This window comes from Crocodylus porosus, unplaced genomic scaffold, assembly GCF_001723895.1.
Source record: "Crocodylus porosus isolate Cpor-Errol unplaced genomic scaffold, CroPor_comp1, whole genome shotgun sequence".
Classification (NCBI taxonomy): Eukaryota; Metazoa; Chordata; order Crocodylia; family Crocodylidae; genus Crocodylus; species Crocodylus porosus.
Window position 1 is genome coordinate 49,177,728 of NW_017728947.1, and position 21,103 is coordinate 49,198,830.

General features: G+C 41.9%; 1 protein-coding gene across 1 annotated transcript in view; it reads right to left on the reverse strand.

The window, feature by feature from the left end:
* LOC109321142 (desumoylating isopeptidase 2-like) overlaps positions 1-21,097 on the reverse strand; it is an 88,356-nt gene extending 67,259 nt beyond the window's left edge. The window contains exon 1 of the mRNA XM_019551525.1: positions 21,034-21,097. Within this exon, the coding sequence (XP_019407070.1) occupies positions 21,034-21,072 (39 nt within the window). The 5' untranslated portion in view covers positions 21,073-21,097. The remainder of the gene's footprint in view (positions 1-21,033) is intronic.
* Between the last annotated feature and the right edge of the window lie 6 nt (positions 21,098-21,103).

The following is a 21,103-nucleotide window of genomic DNA, read 5'->3' on the forward strand; positions in this document are numbered from 1 at the left end:
CAATAGAGTTTTTCTGACAAGCTTAGCTTAGAAAGATATAAATGGTACATCAATTCCCTCAAGTGTTAGTTTCTCCTTTTTTCTTCCACCACCATTTCCTGTCATGTACAGTCCCAACTATTACAAGTTTCTATTGCAGTAGGTGTTTCTGCAGCATGAGACCAGAACCTTTTTTATACTATGACCCTTCATTCCATTCCTTTCAAAGTACTACATGAATGGACTGAAATAAGACACCCCCTCAAAATTTCAAGCTGGACAGCAAGTAATGAAGGGGTCAGAATGTGGTAGCGATGAAAAAAAAAAAAGAGAGAGATTTAGTGGATTTTAGCCTGCTTTAACATCCAGGCACAAATCCACTAAATGATCCGCAAATACATGTTACCCCTCTTCCCTTTGCCCACCATCCAAAAGAGCTGATAACTAACAGTCTTAAAAGACATTATACATTAGGCAAAGACACACATCATGAAAAATGTTTTGACTAGACACAGAAACTTTGATTTAGCTGGGTGGTTCCAAAAAGAGAAATATGTCTCCATTAAAAGGTTTTTGTATGGTCAAATCCCAAGACAAATTTAATTTTTAAAAAATGTTGTAAAAAGTCCAAAAATGATTACGGGAAGTAGCCATGAAAATTGTAGAATTTTGCAGGGGGTGCAGAAGGGGTTGTTTACAAGAAGCACAGCTCTGCAGCATGTATAAGACAAGCACTTTGACATCAGGTCATTCAGCTGAAGACAAGATGAAAGCAATATCAAACACAGTATCTTTGGAAACCTGAACCATCATTTCTAATTGCTGCCATTTAACACTGACAATTTAATGCTGACAGATCACCTTAAGGTGGGTTTTTCATATGAAGATGTAACAGAATGATTAATATCTGCAGTTTGTCATGGTAGCTGGGAAAAATTAAAAACTGTTGGAGTGTTTTAATGACTATGATGCATTTTGCTGTACTCTGCTGTGTGCGTGGGGGTGGATTTTTCTCCCCATCAAGGATTCCCACCGTCTTTATTTAATGAGCAATATTGCGTGGGTGGTTCTGCAATGCCATTCAATGGCCCGTCCCTCATTGAAAGAGAGCATGCTTAGCAACAGTGCCTGGCAACAAATCAGTAGCATCTTGTGCCATGGAAATGTCACTTCTCTTGAGAAGAATTGTGTAGAGGGGACATGTTCAAATACATGATCCAGGTACTAGTACTCACAAAATCATACACGCATTTTCCACCTGGTTAAGAATGGATTGAGCAAAGAAAAGTGATACATGCTGTTTGCTTAGGACAGAAATAGAGAAGAGCTCTTTTTAAAAAAGAAATGTAGCACTGTTTGCATGACCAACATTTGGACATTATTGCAACTAACCTATGTAACTCCTTCCCAGGCTACCCACAGTGGTAATTTCTAACCATTGTCAATAAAATTTCCATGCCATGCCCCCATGTATTTTCTAAGCGTATATATTTAGAAACAGGACTGAAATGACCCCTGAGGGTTTGGCCAATTGATTCCTAAAGGGATGGTCACCTAATAGAAGTGGGATGTTTGGAATCTGCCTAATAAGGTGGTCTTCTATACAGATTTCATGGTAAAGATTTTGCTTCCTCTCACATCTTCGTATTTATGCAAAGTGTTTGTCTCTATCAAAACTATTATATATGGCAAATGTCTCCGTTCCTGTTTATTTTAAGGCAGGAGTTGGCCAGATATTCATATCACGATGCGTAAGCGGGACCATCTGCCAGTTCCTTCAATGCCAGGCCAAGATCAGCACCTGCATGCAGAACAGATAGCTAAATTGAACCTTGGCAAGACTTTAGCAGTAGTAACAGGTAAAGGAAAGGATTTTAAAGACTTCTCTCACCTTTAAATTACCACAACCACATAGCTGGGAGGGAAGCTGCAAGCTGCACACCTTGAAAAAAGGGCCAATTTTGGGTGGCACAGAATACAGCAGCCAATTTGCCGAGGAATGGATCATGGCACATTAATCACTCTAGTGCTCCAGCTTCCACACAGGCGCCCCATGGTCTCTTGTCCTGACATCTGAGGGCCTTAGCTAACCAGGGATCACTGATCTCCTTCCATACCTGAGATCTTCCACATCAAAAGCATTTCACTGGCTATGTGCCAGGGCCAACCAACAGATGATGCTTCCAAGTGCGGCAGACAGGGCTTTCACATATCACCACCAGGACTGGATCCAGATTCACTCCCAGAAGAGATAACTAACAGCAGAACTTTCTTTCTCTCCACTTTTCTTCAGTAAATTCACTCAAGCAAGCTAGCAAGCACAAATACACACAGCCCAGGTATGAAATTGAGCTATTTATCCTGTAGATGGGGAAGGAAGAAAGATTGTTATTTAAATTTTTGCACAAGAAGGTGTAGACACACTCCCACAAGGAGAGCCATGCACATGCCACGACAGATCTGTGATCAGTCTGTTCCCACACCACACATTTGACTCTATCTGAATTAGACAGATGTGTGCTGGCAATAAACAGAATTACCATATAATGAAGACCAGGACTCCAAATTGCTGTATTTCATCTTCTTCGAAGCTTTTTTCCTGTTGTTATCAAATGCAAAATTGGTGGTGTTTTATGTAATTTTTATTATTGCTCTTCCTATTAATACTTCAAAGAATCTCTTCCAGAGAAAGGAAAACAATAACATACACAGGCACTGACTTCTAATAGATCAACCTAATCACCTCTAATACAGAGAAAATAATCTATATACCCTATGGTACATGAAGGACAAGCAGGAGTTTGCACCTATTCTAGTTTGCACATTGTATAACACACCAGGGTCCTGGTTCATGATTGAGGCTCAGAAGTACTACTATAAAACTACAACATAACAGTTATATAGGAAAGACAGAGCATGGTATTTTTGCATACCATAATATCTTCTCCTGTGAGAAAAGATACAACTTTGTCTGTCATGTACATACACATATTTGGTAGAATACATAGGTAACAACCATAGAAAACCCCTATAAAAACTTTTTTGCTTTTTTTTAATGTAGTGCCCACCTGATGAGAAGCAGCTATTGCTGGTGAAACTATGCATTGAGGTTGTACAACCAAGAATGACTTTGACAGCTCGTCTGCTCTTACATACACTACTTTTTCCATCATTTGGGTAGCTCCACTGAATGAACTTACTGTCAAATTGCACTATGTAATTGAGACTAGGTCCACTACTGTCTAAGAGTTCTGAGAACTGCATTGTTATTGCTTTAGTTTTGGCAAAACTGCTTTGCATACACAATTTTTCTTATAACCAACCCCCCAGCAGAACCACGTATTCTCTCAGCAGCGATGAGAAACCATTGAAAACACACAGCCCATCATTATCAACAATTAATGTGCTTAGAAAGCAGTCTCCTTGGGAAAGATAATTGCAAAAGGGAAGCAAATTGCCTCTTCTCTGTTTGGTTCACCTTATTACTCCTAGTGTATTTGTGTTTCTTTTTCCCTCCTGTATGTGAGCTGGAAGCCAACAAGAATAGGTGTAGCAGCTGGACCTGCCCCTTCATCTTCACAAGTCTCTTAGTAAACAGACATGAAGAGATTGCTGAATACATAATACCTGCTATTTACCAAGTCTTCTTCTCCCTTAGGCAAATTGTGACTTCCTTAATCTTGTTGTGTTAGGATTCAGGGATGTATTGGCCCACGTGGAGACTAATGGAACCAATGTCATCTTGTTGCCTCTTTCAACTCACACCTCTTTCATATCCCCCCTACCCCAAGAGGATAAAGAATATTCAGAGACTCCTCTATGCTCAGTTTGGCAGGCAGAGGCAGATGTAAAACATGAGAGCAGTGAAGCCAATGCTAAAGAATAAAAGAAGAAGTTTGGAAAATGCAGGGGAATGTTTCATACATGGTCATAGACCAGAATGGTGATGATACAGAATATAGCACTTTGTTTGAGGGGAGAATACAGGGGTAGGTGGAGCAGTAGGAAGGAAAACACAATGTACTTCTTAAGTGACTCAGGTGATGAAGGGAATGCATACTATTTCAGAGCAGGAAGGTCTCCGTAATGTACAGCCTTGTGAGGATGCCAAAGGTTACTAACACATTCTGGAACTGCACGCCATTTGATACTACAGCAGGCTTTGGCCTAAGCATGGGGATATAAAAGGTTAAAAAAAATCTAGTACATAATATGGATCTAACAATTAGAGATTAACAAGCCCAAAAGTTTTAATAGCCCATTCTGACTGATTGTGTCATTCTGGGATACTTGTCCAAATGTTCCTAACTGCTTGGACCTGCAAAAGTGACTTGGGAATATTCCAAAGACATAGTCTCTTGCATGGCTTCTGGTAGGCCAGAAATAGTTAGGGATGGCCTCTCCAGAGATGTATCAGCACTTCCACTGGGAAAGCAAAGATGAGCAATGAAAACATTGTAAAGGAGACAATTGACAATCAAGTATTTTTAACTTATGCCTATGCAAAAATACGGCATTCTAGGCAACAGTCCCCCTATTACAGCTGCTGGGTGCCCAGGGAGAAAGTAACAGAACATACCCCCAGAAAAATAAAAAGGAGCAGGGAAGGAGAATACTCATTCTGAGTTCCCCTCAGAGAGGCAACATGCATGGTCTGTGGGCAGCTGGGAAAGAAGCCATCCCAGTCATCAAGTAGTCAGGATACAGTTTGAGCAAAGGTTTTCAGATTATGGTGTAATTGCCCAGTTAGCTCTTGCATGCAAAAATGATTCTCTTGCATTTATCCACATCCAGCAGGGCAGAAATCCAAAGCTCTCTGCCCGCTGTGGATTTGCTCTTCCAGTTCATTAGAATTAATTTTTTCACCACCCACACAGTTCTCAGGATCACTTTTCTCCCCACCTACCACCTGCCAAACTGATAAAGGTGACTGGTACCTTCTGCATAAAGATGCTTCTGGGCTGCTAGAGCCTATAGAGGGTGGCCTTTTTTCCCTTCTCAATAAAGGAATGGACCATGAGCAGTGTTTCCAAAGTCTATGCATGAACATTCTAGGGAGTGTTTTGTTCTGACAAGTGGAGCAGAGTGGGGGAAGCAATTTTCAAATTAATTATCTTCCAAACTAAATAGGAACTCACATAATCTTGTGAATTAAATAACTTAAGGGATGGCCTAAAATACATCTGTACATTCACTTTCTTCCATAGTATAATGGGCAATTTTTGCTTGAATTAAATCTATGCAACACTGCAGTCTAGTTACTTCTCAAAATGGATAGGCAAACCTAATGGAGTAATTGCCATTTTAACTACATCTCCTGTTCTTTCGATTCTACAGAATCCAAGAAAACAACTTGGGCACTTATCCCATCTGATCTGGGCCAGTCATTATTATATGACTTATCTTCAGACTGAATCACAAACGGTGCATTACAGAAGTCATTCTATAAAAGTAACAAGCATAGGAAGAACCATTTCTAAATCCTGTTGCCAAAGTACTCAACAGAAGCCTAGGAAAGTTCCTTTGAATGAGGACATGTCATCAAGATGGAAATTTCAAAGAAGAAAGAGCAGAGAAATAAGATGTTTCCCAATGTTACATCCTGTGCTGCAGGAATGGGAGGTATCTGAAGTCCAACAGAAAGAGTAAGGAGGTGGTAGGACCTGATAAAGCATTACATCCCTGCAACAGGTTGCCCTCCCCAGCAGCATTCTAGTGGCCAATGAGGGGCACCCTTGAAGTCCCTTAATGCTTCACTTCTGTCTTTTGTCTTGTATCCTGCCTTTACTCTTCTGCCACGTCTTGATGTAAATATTGTTTAGATGGTCTTACAAGCAGGTGACTGCCTATTGTACTTCTGTGTTGGGGTTTTCAGCCACCACAGGCTTTGCCCCCCTTTCTATAGCTAGGCCTAACAGTCTAAACCCACCAGGTAGGGTTTGGCTCTAGCTCCTTAATACTCTCTAGGTCCATGGCCCTTCTTTTGCTCTTGCTATGGCACCAGGCCTTCTGGCCCACTTTCACCCTGAGCCCCTGGATGCCAAGTTGTTGGGTCTTCTGCCTCCTCAGGTTTGGCCCTTTCTTATAGCTCAGGCTACTAGCCAAGATCCACCCACTGGGACCTGGCTTCAAAGTCCTGCAGCCAGCTCTGGGCTACTAGGCCTATATAGCTGCACCCACTAGTGCACCGAGCCCTTTGGTCTTTTATGACTGTGCCCCAAGGTGCTAATGAGGCCTTCTCCTCCCCTACAGCCTCAACCACAAACCACTGGTCTATCAGTCAACTATAAACAGTAAGTCCATGGGCTATAACCACACAAAATTAAATTAAACAAGGTAGCATACCAGCTCACATTTTTCTGTGGCTCTGTGCTCCTGCTTCCCACTGTCTATTACGCTCTTCCTTGTAAGGCTGCTGCAGCTTTTCTGGGAGTCATCAGGAGTTCTCCTTACTGCCACCAAACCCAGGGTTTTTACAGTCCCCCAAAACACCTTACCAAGTAAGTTTGACTGTACTTAAGGTTCACACTAAGGAGCAATGGCTTGGTGGAGAAAGTAGCAAACTGGAGATTAGGAGATATGGATCCATTTCTGGTTCAAAGATTTCCTCTGTGACCTTGGATAAGTTACTTAGGACAAGATGCAATAAAGGACATAAGCATCTGAATACAGGTTTCCCTTGCTAACCACAGGGATTAGGTTCCTGAAAGTTCTCTGTGGTTGGCAAAACCAGCAGGGCTGGGGGAGTAAGGGGTACCAGCAAGGCTGTGGGGTCTGGGAGAGTAAGTGCCATAAGCAGGGCCAGGGAGGCTGTGGGGGGCATTTTCAGACTGTACTACCCCCCACCCCTTTCTCTGAAGTGTGGATACTCAAAACTGTGTTTGGCAAAAGCGTTGTTGGTGAGGGAACCTGTACTAAGAGCCTAGCCCCTATCTCAGAACCCAAAACTCAGGCCTAGATGCCTATAAAGAGCATGGGCTGAGCTAAGCAGAAAGAAAATTAAAAAAAAAAACAAAAAACAACAACTTAAATCTTGGATAGGGAACTACCTAGAGAGAGCAAATAGGATACACTAATCATAGAGGTATGTCTGAACTCTTGCTCTTCTCAGGAGCTAGTGACAAAAGTCAGACCTACAAACAAGACACTTGGGATTCAAAGCCTAGAGCCCCCTAGTATTTTTTTTAAAAAACAGAGCATGCTTCACACTCTGGGACATGGGAGATACAGCTTGCAATCCCCTCAGACTGTGAAGAGCCTAAAGTCCAGATCTTCTATTTCCTAGAGGACTGCTCTACTAGACAATAGTAGACACCAGGTTAATCTCAAAAAGGCTGACACCAATTAGCAGCATCTCCACTGGCCACATTTTAGGAAAAGTAAACCCTGCTCACATTTTACAAAGAATTCTTGTAGGCACCAACACTCAGGAAGGGGGTGTTGTAAAGATAATAGTTTCCAAGCACTTCAAAATTTTTAACATTTGTTGAGAGGGCTTATCAAATAACTGTGGAATGCCTATACCACACATCACTTCTCTGACTGTAGTGTAGTATAGAGATACCCAAGCTAATTTTAAATGAGCTAACTCAGATACCAATAACAGTTCAGCTCTGCAGCAGCACAGAGGTCAGCCTGGCCTACTTTACTGTGTAGAGAGGCAGGCTACATTACATATTGCATTCTTCAACCATCCAGCCTCTTACGTAGAGAGTAACATGCCTGCATTGTTTCAAAATGTTTGCCACTTCAATAAAAGCAGGTACTCTGTGATTGTGCATGTGCATGCAACACATACATGCATGACATCTGCATTCATAGGATTATATTTTCTTTGACTTTGCTTCTAAAATTAAATGAAATATGCAAAGAGTTGAATAATATTTCCTTTTTCCAATCACTTCCCTCACCACTTTACTACATGGCAAAGTAAAAAACCTTCTCTGAAATCAAATTTCAGCTGTCACAAAGCCAACAGTTTTCCCCAAGGGAGCCTGTTTGTTAATGAAAGAAAGGGAGGCTGCGGCTAAATACTTCATCTGTCATATGTGGTCAAAAGGCCAATAAAAGCAAGGAGCAAAGTGGACGGGCTGCCTCCCTCTCTCCCCCATGAAAAACAAAACAACCCCACGCACTTACACGTATCACCCCACACTTCTTACTTGAATATATAAATAGGAGAAAAACTCTTTCAAGGAAGCTCTAGGGAAGGAAATTAAAGCAGTACTGCCAGCAGGAAATAGAATCCTACACAGCACTTCAGTAAGAAGGCATATCTGCCTTTCTGTCCCCAGTCTCATACACAGCTGATAGGGGGATGGGAATTTGCTCCAGTTGAAAGAATGAGCAGCCACTTCTAATCAGAGGGCTTGCTTCCGTCTCAGAGTCAAAGTAGCATTTGTGAACCCAATTATGCTCTCATTAAATTGAGCAGGATTGGGTCCTAGAAGTAGGTTTGATTAAGAATACTTCCTTTTATCACTCAACCAGAAATAGTGGTGCACACTGGAAAACAAGCATACCTCATAGAGCCTTCAGGGACAATAGAGTGAGAGGGGAAAGAGGAACTACTGCCTTACATGGCAGGCAGTTATTTCTGACCCATAAAGGAATTACATGAATTTATGTAAGGGTACATATGTTGTTTATATAGCCAGCATTCACACGAGCAATTCTAACCTTCAACTGTTCCTCCTATGACAGGAAAAAAATATAGGTCCTATTTCTATAGATAGGGATATTTAGTGACTTGTCAAAGAAGGGACAGACACAGTTGAAGCCAGAATTAAAACTCAGGAGTCTCTGGCTCCCCAACAGACCTGTGTATTACTGGAGCTAGAAGTTTCATTGGAGGTTAAGGTCCAGGGGTATGTTTCATTGGTGGTGCAATGTGAACTGAAGCAAAGCACTATCAACAGCCTTTGATTCCCATGCAGATGGTAAACACTAGTACTATTCCACAACAGTCACCAAACAATTTTTATTTGAAACAGTGGCAGGAAGGAAAAAAGGGCATTTCTCAATCTATCATTATACACAAATGAAGGATGATCTCTGATTATGACAGCAGCTTGATTGGAGAGGAAATGTGAGAAAGATCATTTATGACTATGCCAATCACTATGGCTCTGTTATGTTCTCACTCATAAAAATAAGCATCCATTTATCAGGATGTCTTTATGCACAATAAGACACAAAGAGGAGCATACAGGTAACTGGACGCTTGGTGCATCTAGGGTAGTGATTCTCAACTGAAAGGTGCCTTGAAGCATAAAAAGAAAAGAGCAGGAGATAAGCAGGTGGGAGGAGAGAAACATGTGCTCTGGCTTCTTTATGCCTGGCCACTTTGCAAGGTGTAATAAATGGCAGAAGGCAGGGTAGAGGTGCACCTTGTAGACTAACAGAATCAGTAATGCATAAGTTTTCATGAACCACAGTTTACTTCATCAGATGCTACGGGATTCCATTCTAGGAGCTAAATACCCAAGTTGGAAACACCTCAGCATGTTGATCAGGCACCTTTTTCAACATCCCATTAAAAAACTAGCTTTTGTTATCCAAGTGAATGTTCTACTACTCCGTCAATTAGACTGGTTGAACACCATGTACATTATGGCAGTAATAACACATGATATTTAAAGGAATGTTGTGATGATCAATATCTGGCTGGAGAGGTTGTGACCCCAAGAACATATTGTTCTGTCTTGAAACAATATGTGCTGTAGCTATGTAAAGGCTCCAAGGTGACAGCACTGGTCTCTTCCTAGCAGGGAGTGAGCTGGTTTATGGTTCTTTGCCACCATGCATAAATGAAAGTACACCATCTCCCCCTCTTTGGATATTTAAATTGTCCTCATAGTGCCTACAATTTGTGCCACTTAACAGAGATGCAGCATTGGCAGTCATGTTCATGTGTTTAATAGGCTTTAAAATCAGTTTTAATGAGACACCTCCGAGACCTCATGACGAGTAATAAAGACAGTTGGAAGCACTCTTCAAGTTCTGATATGCATGAGAGGTAGAATTAAAGTTCAAGTGCAGTTTTGAAGTGGCTGATGAGTACAGACTATGATACTCTTCTTTACATTAACCTCAAGAATATTCATCTCCTTAGATTTATTTGATCTGACACCAACTTCAACTACACCAAAACGTACAGGAGGAGCAGCAATGCAAGTGTAGTTGCACATTGAAATAAATTACCAAGTAAATCCACATTTACATAGTGGATCCACATAGTGCCATATTCTGAACTTTACTTACAGACATGCACATACAGCAAGGGGGTGATGTATTTTGTTATATAGCTTTCTCTGAATCCGCGGTCCTGGTACTTCATTCCAGTGGGCTTTAAAAATAATAATAGTATGGCTTTGGCCTCTCTACCCCACTTTTGTACCTCTTTAAAACGTATCTTTGTAAGTAAGAAAAGTAGGATGCTTAGATTGATGTTACTATGGCGGGGACTAAAGGAAAAGGGATAAAAGAGCATCTCCTCTACCTTTTCATCTCGTACTGTACGCAGGTGCAGGTACAGTACTACCATTAACAAAGTTCAGAAAACCATTAGCTTTCCCAGTAACACCACAAAGCCAGGCAGACAGCAAGGACACATGACCAATCCAATTTGGTAGAGCAGGGAAGATCCAGCCCTGATCCTGATCACTTGCACTGCCACATGTTTTAAAGAGCTGCTACTCAGGACTGTTCTCCTGCTCCTCTGAGAGAGTCTAGTTCTGTTAGACCACAATAGACAAGTGCTTTCTGTCCCCACTAGCAACACTCTACCCAATGGAAGAAGAGCCAGAATTTGACCAAGAGAAAACAAAAAACACTGGTCCTTGTGACTTGCATTAGCAAGAGCCTCAGCAAGAATCAACTGAGAGTCAGGGAAGAAAACACAAACACACAAACTCTCTACCCCCCTGTCGCAGTCACAGTTCCCTGTTATGAGGGACAGTCTACTGAAATAATTAAGAAAACTTGCTTTCTTTTCCTATGGTACCAAAGGTATTCAGGATTATTAAACCTAAAGTTATATCCATAACCTTTTTGTATTTCTCTAGGTTTTCATCAAAACCACATAGGTGACTTTTTTTCTGTTCCAGTCAGTTCCTAAGCATTTTCACCTCCACATTGTGTATGTGTATAAGCTAGTGCATCAGAAGGACAGATACTCAGCTAGGTAAGTTGAAGTAGTTGTGTTTTGCTTCTCAAGTGGCTGCCAGATAGAAGACTAGCCATCTTGCTGTCTTGGCTAATAAATCTTCACATTACATTTTTGCAGACAACATAACACCAGATTACATGAATGGCTAGCAGGGGGGAAGGGAACACTACAAAGTACTACCAGACTCTGGGGCGAGGTGCGGGGTGGGTGAAGAATAGTCAGCTTGAGACATGTACAGTTGTAACCTTTTCCAGTACTACACAGGGGATTTTATTTAAATGCCAAGAATAGACAGCTGTTTATGCAATCCCTCACAGCATCACCTCATGGGTGGAACAAATGCATACAATTTCTCTATCCAAGAATTGGAAGTAAGCCTAAAGAACAAACAAACAAAAAAAGATACAGGCTATTTCCCAGGAAAGTCAAGTTAGGCAGTATACAACAATGGATTTTCCTTTAGTTGCAAATCCAGGGAGGTCTCTCTGCTGACCAAAGGCACAACATTTCAAGAGCAGTTCTCGCCAACCATTCATACATGGGAAAGCCTATAGCTGCAATTAGGACTGTAAAGAATGCTTCACCCCTCCCAGAACATCAATATCCAATATAAAAACTGCCCACAGAAGGCTTGGGGGAAAAAAAGAAAAAGAAAGTGGTGAAAGGAACAACATTTCCCAGGGGAGTCTTTAGTATGACTGCAGGAAAACAGCAGCAGGCCCAGGGCCAAAGGCCAAAAAGCTGTATAACTGAGGCACGTCACGGCAAACAGACTTTTTCCCTGTGCAGATCTGCTTGGGCCTTCTCAGTGGCAAATATTTCACTTGTGACTGGCAAATGACCTGTATTTTGACCTGGCTAGCCAGGCTACTTACCAAATAGGCTGAAAGCCTTTCAGCATGTGTAGCACCTATACATATAAAAATGGAAATTTAGCAGACACAGAAAGGTAAGCACCGCAGGATAACACATTATCACTGCTTTCCCCAGACACCTTTGTTTTTTTAGCAGTGAACCCTAAATTACAGCTGGCAGTTGATGAGTTTTCCAGTCTTAAGAGACAGCCCATGATGTCCACAGTCATACACTTCTAGCTATAACAAGAAAGGATGTCATTGATTTATATGCTTTGTTTTGTTAAGCCCTGAAAAAGGCAGGAAGGGAAGGTATCTGGTTTCACCCTGCTATAGGTTTATCAGTCTCAAGAAGGCACAAATTTTACATAGGATAGTGCTGTTTTTTTATTCCTGAGCAATGTAGGTTAATTCACTAATGCAAAGATGTCAAAACTAGAAACTGCTTTGGTTCCCCCTGAACAGAAAAAGATCTTGGTAACTAACCACCCCTTTCAACCCCATCCTCCAACATTCTCTCACAATTCAGCCACTTAAACCATCCCAATATTTGAGAGAAGCAATAGGAACTGAAAATAACCATAAATGGGAAAACTTCATGATTAAGGGCTTTGTTAATAGGAGAGAAGCTTTTACCTCTAGAACACCAGTTTAAGTTCAGGCCACAACACCACTGACCAAAAGCAGTTATCCAAGAACCCTTGGATATGACACATTCATCACCCTGGTAATAAGTTGATCCAGTTGTTCTTCTGGGGCTCGTAGCTTTGTTTCAGGTCCTAGCAGACAGGTATCCATATCACTAAAATACCACTGTTTATACAATTTGTCCCCTATAGGCAAGGTCAGCACAGAAGCGAAGGACTGAAGGAGCCAGAGAGACTGAACTCCTCTCTCATCCATAAATGAATTTCTCTCAGGCCAGGGCTGAAGCAAAAAACAGGCAAAACGTATAGTGCCACAGCTCATGAGGTGTCTGGTGGATAAAGAAGGGTCATTTTCCAACACTGTCAACTTATCAGTTTTCATCAGCGTCAATTTCACTAAAATTTTTAGGAAAGACTTAAAGATTTTTTTTGAAAGACATTAGGAAACATGACAGCCATATAAGCCAGAATCCAAATAATAGCGCTGCCAGAAGTGTCAAACACTAAGATGATTTTGCTTTGAGATACGAACTTTTTGGATAAGCTTAAGCCCAAAGTAGACTTCAGTAGAAACCATTGGGTTGTATGTGGTTCAAACAGAAATCTACAGTTTTGAGCAAGTCTGGAACAACTATCTTTCCATTGCCTGAGAATGCAGTTCCTGGAATAGGCAAGATATTCCACACCACAGATCTTATGTGAATGAGGAAGCTTCAGGCAGCAAGGTGAGACTTAAAAGTCCCCTCAGATCACTACTTTGATCCAGTTTTCGATTGTTCAGTCAACTTAAAGTGGTAAGAGGACCTAATCTACAAAAACACCATGCTGTGGGGTGCTTCACTGAAGACTACTAGGCCTATGCCTTCCATTCTCTCCACACTTTGACGTAGCTACCTAGTGACCATGAAGGAGGCTATGCATAGTGCACATAGAGCTGACCAAATACTTGGCTGTGGCACTCCCTGATATAGTTCTTCAATAGAATTGACAAACCCTGCATGCTCAGTGAAGCTGGCTGGTTGATGTATGGTCAGCATGGAAAATGTTTAGTGCACAAGCTTAGGACAGTTAGTTGAAGGAGGACAGTGCTGGAAAAATATAGGCAACAAGATGCACCGTAGACAGGTAGCCCATCCTAATGGCATCAAGGTGGACTGTTTCACCAATGGCTGGCACATTTCCAGGCAGTTGCTAAGACAACAAAAATCCCATTTATTATGCACAAATGGACATATTTTACTATTCGACTCATTAATCCAGACCACGCCACATATTCTTTTAGCCCTCTAATTGGTTTCTCTCAGATGCCCAGCATTCTTTTTCTTCATTCTACTTGAACTGATGGACTCAGCTGCAGTTCAGTATCTTAACTGCTGTTATCTTTACATTTCCCAATTGATTTCCTCTCTCAAAATGATAGAAAGGAGGAGGGCTATCTAGTGCCATGCCATCATTTTAATCCAAGGCTTGAAATGGACCAATGCAGTGTACAGGGACTCCAGCTTATGTTCTGCTCTGGCACTCCACTCCCCTTTATCCTCCTCTCTCATAAGGGAAACTCATGTATAATAGATAGCATCCTGCCTGCTACTAGCTTGATTATCCCAGTTAAAATTACTGTTCCTGTTCCCTCATGCCACACTAGCAGGCAGGGCCTGGATGAGGAGAAGCAGTAGTAAAGCCTAGTTTTCCTATCTAGTTGTACTGCTCTTCACAGCCTGCACACTAACCAGATCTCAGCTATAGTCTTGGTTAATTAAAAGAATATTATTCACTTTACTGTGTGATTTGGCCAGAGAATTTCTCTTTAAATGGCTGGAATTTATATTTGGCATTTTGTGTATTACTCAGAACAAACAAAGAATAAAGCAGCAGGCCTAATTGTCAATCTTACAGTCTTCAGTTGAACTAGTCACATTATTATGTCTCCAGCAGCATGAGTTAGTTTTAACTTCTTCAGTGAAAACCTTGACTCATACACAGTCTAACCCCAATTTGCTGAAGAAACCAGGAGAGGGGGTTTCAGTGCTCATTTGAAAGGCACTGCACCTTCCATGTTATGCCACATTTTCACCAGACCAGATAGCGCATTCAGTTGCTCACAAAAAAGCAAAAGCTGGTTTTCCCTCATGCAAGACTAAAAGACATGTGAAAGCACCCCGGAAGACTGGCCACAACTCTATAGGTAGTTGCAGCTGCAGATCTAAGTTTTTGTTTAAAATGTGCCAGATATGAAGCTCTAAAGGCAATAGAGTATTTCAAATAAACAGGGAGGCAAGAATGAAATGAGAGCCTGAGAACAGAATTTTCCACTTAGTCTTCCAGAAAGCAGCAACAAAGCTTGCCCCGGAAGCCCAGGGAGGGCAGTCACATGATTTCTACTATGAGGGTATGGAATAGATTAACTAAGGGGTCTCAACAATCACGCGTTAAGCAGTGCTAGCAATTCCTTAGCAGCATGGTATCTCCTCCATCCCTCCCAACTGACCCCAAAGATCTCCAAGGTTTTCTTGGGACCAGAGAAACAGAAAGGAAGGAAACTCAGTTCCCAGATAAGAATGCCTTAAATGCTTATGCTATAACTCTGAAGTAGAATAAAGAACACCTCATCTCCTGCTTCATAGAAGCTGCTACATCAGGGCCCTCTGACAAGAACAGGGTGACAATTTGGGAACAAGCAGTTTGGTCACCAAAAGAAGGACTAATAATCTGGGAAAATAGAAGAGTGAACTGCACCAGCAGTTCTTTGGATAGATGTACCACCAACTTGCTGGAGATCCTGAGTTGCCCTACTGACTTTGATAGCTTTTTGCAGCACTGAGTCCTAGAGCTAAAGAATGTTGTTTAGTGTATAGATATAGAAGAGACCTTGCATTCAAGACAAACTCTTGGAAGAGAGAGAACTATACCAAGCACAGCCTGGAAATACTGTATTTCTCTGAATTCATCCCACTTCCAGGTTGTCCTATAAGGAATGCAGGGGGAAAAATTGAGGCAGCTCTACAAATGTGATCCAGACCTTCCTGGCTTGCAAACCAACAATGTATAAGATTCTAATTACAGGGACTGTCATCTTCCCTTCAAGGATGAAGCTTTTTCCTCTTTCCCACTAAACTGTAGCTAAAGAGGCATGATAGGCACTTACTCCTTTACTCAAGCCCTCACCTTGTTCTAGAGGAAAGATTCAAGTTCTGTCCTCCCTTGTTGACATGCAAGGAAAGCTAGTAGGGAACACTGCAGAACAATACAGATTTAAGAAGCCAGAAATAGACAAATGACACCAGTTCTACATAACCTTCACAAACACAGCAGCAGCATCTCTCAGCTATTCAAGAGCTTATTTGAAAATAGCCTTTACACACACAAAAAGTTGGCTGAACTAGAGTGCTGATAAGAACAGTCCTCCACTTCACCCCCCACACCCACAAAAAAGAGAGAAGCGCTCAAAAGAATATGCCACTTGTGGAATATCATCCCTCACTGGAAGCATCCATAGATACATAATCAAAGCAGCAGACAGTCTTAGTATGCAGTCAGACCCTTTAATGAGAGTAGAGTGCTAGCATGTCTCTTCCATCACAGAGACAGCAAAAATGCATCCAAAATCCAGTTCAGTTCCTTTCTCAAGGCTCTGATTTAATTACTCTCATTGAACTAGGACAGCCCATCAGCCATCCTTTCTTCCTAACCTGTGACTTTCTTCACAATCTATCTACTCTCCACAGATTTTCCCTCAACAAGCCACTTGCCTAAAAAAATCTTACCCTACTTCCCCTACACTCCCCAGAAACTCCCAGCTAAAGAACCTCTTTACAGCTCTGCCCAAATAAACAACCTGCAGGCTTTCATCATCATCTGGTTAATCAGCCACAGGTGTGACTAGGTCTAATTCTCCTTAAAAGAACTGCCACACTATAACAAAGTAGCCAAAGTTGGGGGGGGGGGGAGTGCTATGCAGATAGTTTTTATTTTTTTAACCTACAGTAGGCCAGAAAAATTGTACCCATCCCCTCAAGTGCAGACTTGGCCATGGTTGCTGATTATTACAGTACTGGCCAATTGCCTGTCATGAATGATGGATTTAAAATAATGAAGGTCTTTATATTTTAAACTTGCCTATAAAACCAAGAGCCTTAAGAAGCTGCAGGTAGTTCAAAGTATAGTAGCACAACACCATAAATCAGTGGTTCCAAATCTGTGGTATGCATACCACCAATGGCAAAAATTTGCTAGTGGTACTTAAGGTTGTCCTGTTTTAAATTGGTAGTCTGCAACCTGTCAGAGTTGGGGAACCATTGCTATAGACCATTATGGGCACATCACCTTAATGCTCTGCTTTCTTCCCTGCTTTTCCATTGACTATCAAAGTCAAGGTTTGGCCCATCCTGAAAAAATGCCTTACTGTACACAAATGCAATGGTTCAAAACAGTTTTGTTGCACAAGAAGTGGAAGACTCAAGTGTATGACTATTGCACAGGAGACGGAGTTTTTTGGCAACTCTGTTGTGCACCTGGAACTCATGTTTAGATATAACATGCCTGACCACAAAAGTCAGTACCTTTAGACTAGAATGCAACTGTTGCTTCAACATATGCTTCCCACAATAATACCACATGCGCAAAAATCTCAGGCCCTGATCACTGCAATGGAGAAGAAAAGATTTCTATGTTCACATTGCTATTCATGTGTTCCCAAAATTGCAGAGCGAGGCATGTGATATAAGAACCATGATAAAGACACTGTCATTCTAAAAGCAGCTAAACAGGAGAGGCATGTGCATAAATTTACAATGACAGCCCCTTGTTACCAAGTGCTGGCCGTCAGACACTTAGATTACAAAAAATATTGATTAAAGGACAGCTGGAAACCATGGAGAAGTCACCAGCTCTCTGAAATGAAATAATTACATGCTGACTAGCATTTTGAAGGGAGCAATCATAAGAAGAATGTAAGATCAGGTATGTCTGAAATACACTGGAACAGATTTTGCTTCTCATTTACTCTTTTGAGAATTAGAAGCAACTTGAATGACATCAGTAGGCAACTCAGTCCACGCTGTCATTGAACAAGAAGATCTAGTACCGCAGCTATTTATATACTGTAAATATTGGACTTGATTCTCCACTGATATGCACTTCAGGTAGTCATTTACACCAACACAATGTGGATGTTAAATGCCACCAGATGAGAATAGCACATTTTGCTGTATGTGATGCAAGGCAGTGGAGAATCGTGACAGATTTAAAGATGATCAAAGCAAGAGACCAATGATACGCATAAAGAACTGTTTAAGTTAGCAACCTACAGGTGCCATGTAACAGTAACTGAGTGAAAACATTACAAAACAGACTGTTGACCCCAATCTGTGCAAAACTGATGGCTTGTTACTGAATTGCTTTGGTATGTCATTTTATTTATTCTGTTAGAGATTTAAACATTTTAATATGTTTACAACCAGTCTCACGTTCAATAAAGTCTGTTGATATTCATTGACACTATGCTGATTTTGTTGCTTATCCCAAAGCAAACCTATCAAACCTTCCACAGGCCAGCTCATATCATGCATACCTCCAAGCATCCTTCCATACACAGGGACTTCAAACCAGCACTCAATCAAAATTAGACTGGGATCCTATAGACAGGGACCTATGATCCCTGCTGACTTCCTGCCCCTGGAGCAGGGGGCTGGACTCGATGATCCCCCGGTATCCCTTCTAGCCCTAATGTCTATGAAATCTAGACACCTTCAGGCAAGAAGTTCTGAGCCCCACCATCCACTCCTTGAGCCAAGGGCTGGATTCTTGTTCTTTGATTCTTGTTCTTAACTCCAAATTGAGTTACCTATCTATTCCATTTTAGAAATATCCTGTCTGACCAGGAAAATTCTCTCTCTCTCCTTTTTTGTGTATGCTCATGAACAATGGACAAAATGCATTATATTCACTGTTTGTGTTGTGGGTAGATGGAATTGCTTTTAATGATATAATAAGTTGAGTGCTTGGCAATACTGATGGACTTCCGCACAATTATTTTATGCTGGAGAGAGTAAGTCTTGTGATCATGGCTACCTACAGTAGCTGTTTGTGCAAAATAGTTCATTAAATACAAGCATTTCTCTCTGAAGAGGCTCACCACATATCCAATGGGTAAAAGATAAATGGCTATAATCTTTGAATACACAAGACTACACAGAGCGGATATTTTATATCTGCACAGAGGGTCCTTAATTGAACTTATACCCTAAGGCTAAGCTTTCCGGTACTTAAAGTGCTCCCTGATGCCATACCAAGGTCATGTTCCACATCAGCAAAGAAGAGCTTTAAATTCCAGTTAATTGGTATCCCCAACTGTCTTTTTCTTTCATTAAGGCTACTTTTATAACAGGTATTTATGTAAGTGCAATTGTTTCCCTACCCCACTCCCTATAATCTCCCACTCCAAGTAGTAAAGTACAGATATGACTATATTCCAAACTCTATGGCATCAAAACCATAGCATCAGGCAAAAGCCTGTAGCTCTAATAATTGTAATGTTAAAAGGGAATTGTAGGTGACTCAATGGTAAGGAAAACAGATGCAATATGAAGACAAAATGGTATCTGTCTACAGCATCATTAATTTAAATGGTAACAGGGGACTGGCATATAAGTACATATACACACTTTCACTGGCTGCTAAACACCAAAACGTGGTCAATCTTGATTCAGCTGATGGCTGTAGTGCAGCTCCTTGTGGACAAGAGTCCCCACCACAACAACAAAAACACAACTGTCAGTGGCTGTCATGTTTATCGATCATCTAGAAGAAAAATCATAGACCGACTAGGTCATGGAAACTGGATTTCCCTCAGCTTGGGAAGCGATTCCTCAAGTTCAGGTTTGAGGTATTCCAGTATTGCAGTACCATGGGAATGCTTAAACAGCTGCCAGTGCTATACCCTTCTGAAGGATAGAGAGTAGGATTTGACCTGCATGTGTGACAAGCTAGGACACTTCTCCAGGGATTCCCTTAATAACAATGCAAAGAAATAAATGGAAGTGGTGCTGATGTGACATTCTCCAGGACATTCTGTTCACGTCCTATGTTTTCACAAGCAACCCACTGTTCTGAGCTGCCAACCAAGTGACTATAAATTAGTGAAGACTGCACTCGAGAAGGAGTAAATTTGTGCCTGTGTGGTCAGTGTTGCAGATAACACCTTTAGAAAAGGCTGTGTACTGCATACATCACAACAGTCCAGGGTGTCCCTTCATATAGGTGTTACAGTTTGAATAGGCTTCACTTGTTGTATCTTCAAGAGCACTGAAAAGGTTCCCACCTGACAGAGAATCACTTAATCTTTGCTGTATATGAAAGGCTGGCCTTTATAGTGGCCCATTATTAATATAGTTAGTGTTTCTCATGAGCCATTTTATCATAACTCATTTGGCACGTGAAGGCTTTCTATTCCATGGACTTCCCATGGAAAGTTAATGTTAATTACCACAGAATGACATTAAAATTAAGTGGCGCTCCACACATTCTTAAAATACCAGATTGGTTATTTATAGCCAAGTCAGCTGTTGGGCCTAATAAAGTTATATTTGCCACAGTAAAGTTGGTTAAAAAATTTTGTGGGCCTGAGAAATGTTTTGATCCTTGGCTGATAAAAGACAAAACAGGAGACACAGATTACCAGCTAAATGTCACCCTGCTCTGTGCTACCCAATGCTGATTCCTTAAAGCCGAGCTGTCTGTACTGCTCTCATGCGGGCTTGGCGGCCCGGAAATAAAACAGTTCCTTCAAAGCCCTCTTCAGTCTTTTGCTTGTGTCACAGCTTTTACTGAAGCATTCTGCTTGCTTTATCAGGTTTAATGCAAATAATCCCCTTCCCCGCCCCAGAAGGCGGGTAGGGGAGAACCGTTACATACGCTATGAACTTCGGGGGACTATTTGGCAGCAGGATCCCTGAACGCAGAACACTTCTTCCAGTGCCCAGTGACTGCATCCACTCAAGCCCTGTATTTCTCCACTAATTAGGGTTCCCCCTAAGAGGAAAAGCAGCTAGTCCTGCCAGCTTTGTTCCTAACCCCCCCACCTCGGCTTCAGTACTCCCGGCAGACGAGGGTGATAAAACCCCATCCTGGAGCTGTTAAATCTGCTTTCCCTTCCCCACTTGGGGCTTCCCTCCTCCCTTCAGCCCCCTGCCCCATAGCCTGGAAAGTCAAGGGCATCGAGATGTAGGGAGGCAGGAGGCCATCGCCTTGCCCCCTAGCTGGGTCCCGGGCAATTCCCAAGCGGAGCTCGGCCCCGCGCTGCCCTGGACCAGGGCGACGTGCTGCAAACAGCCCCGGGAGCCGGCCCCAGCCCAGCCGCCCGCTGCCCGCATTGTTTCCTACTCACCATGTCGTACACGTTGAGAATCACGGGTTCGCTGGCCATGGTGGCGGGCCGCGGGGCGGGCGCGGGGGCC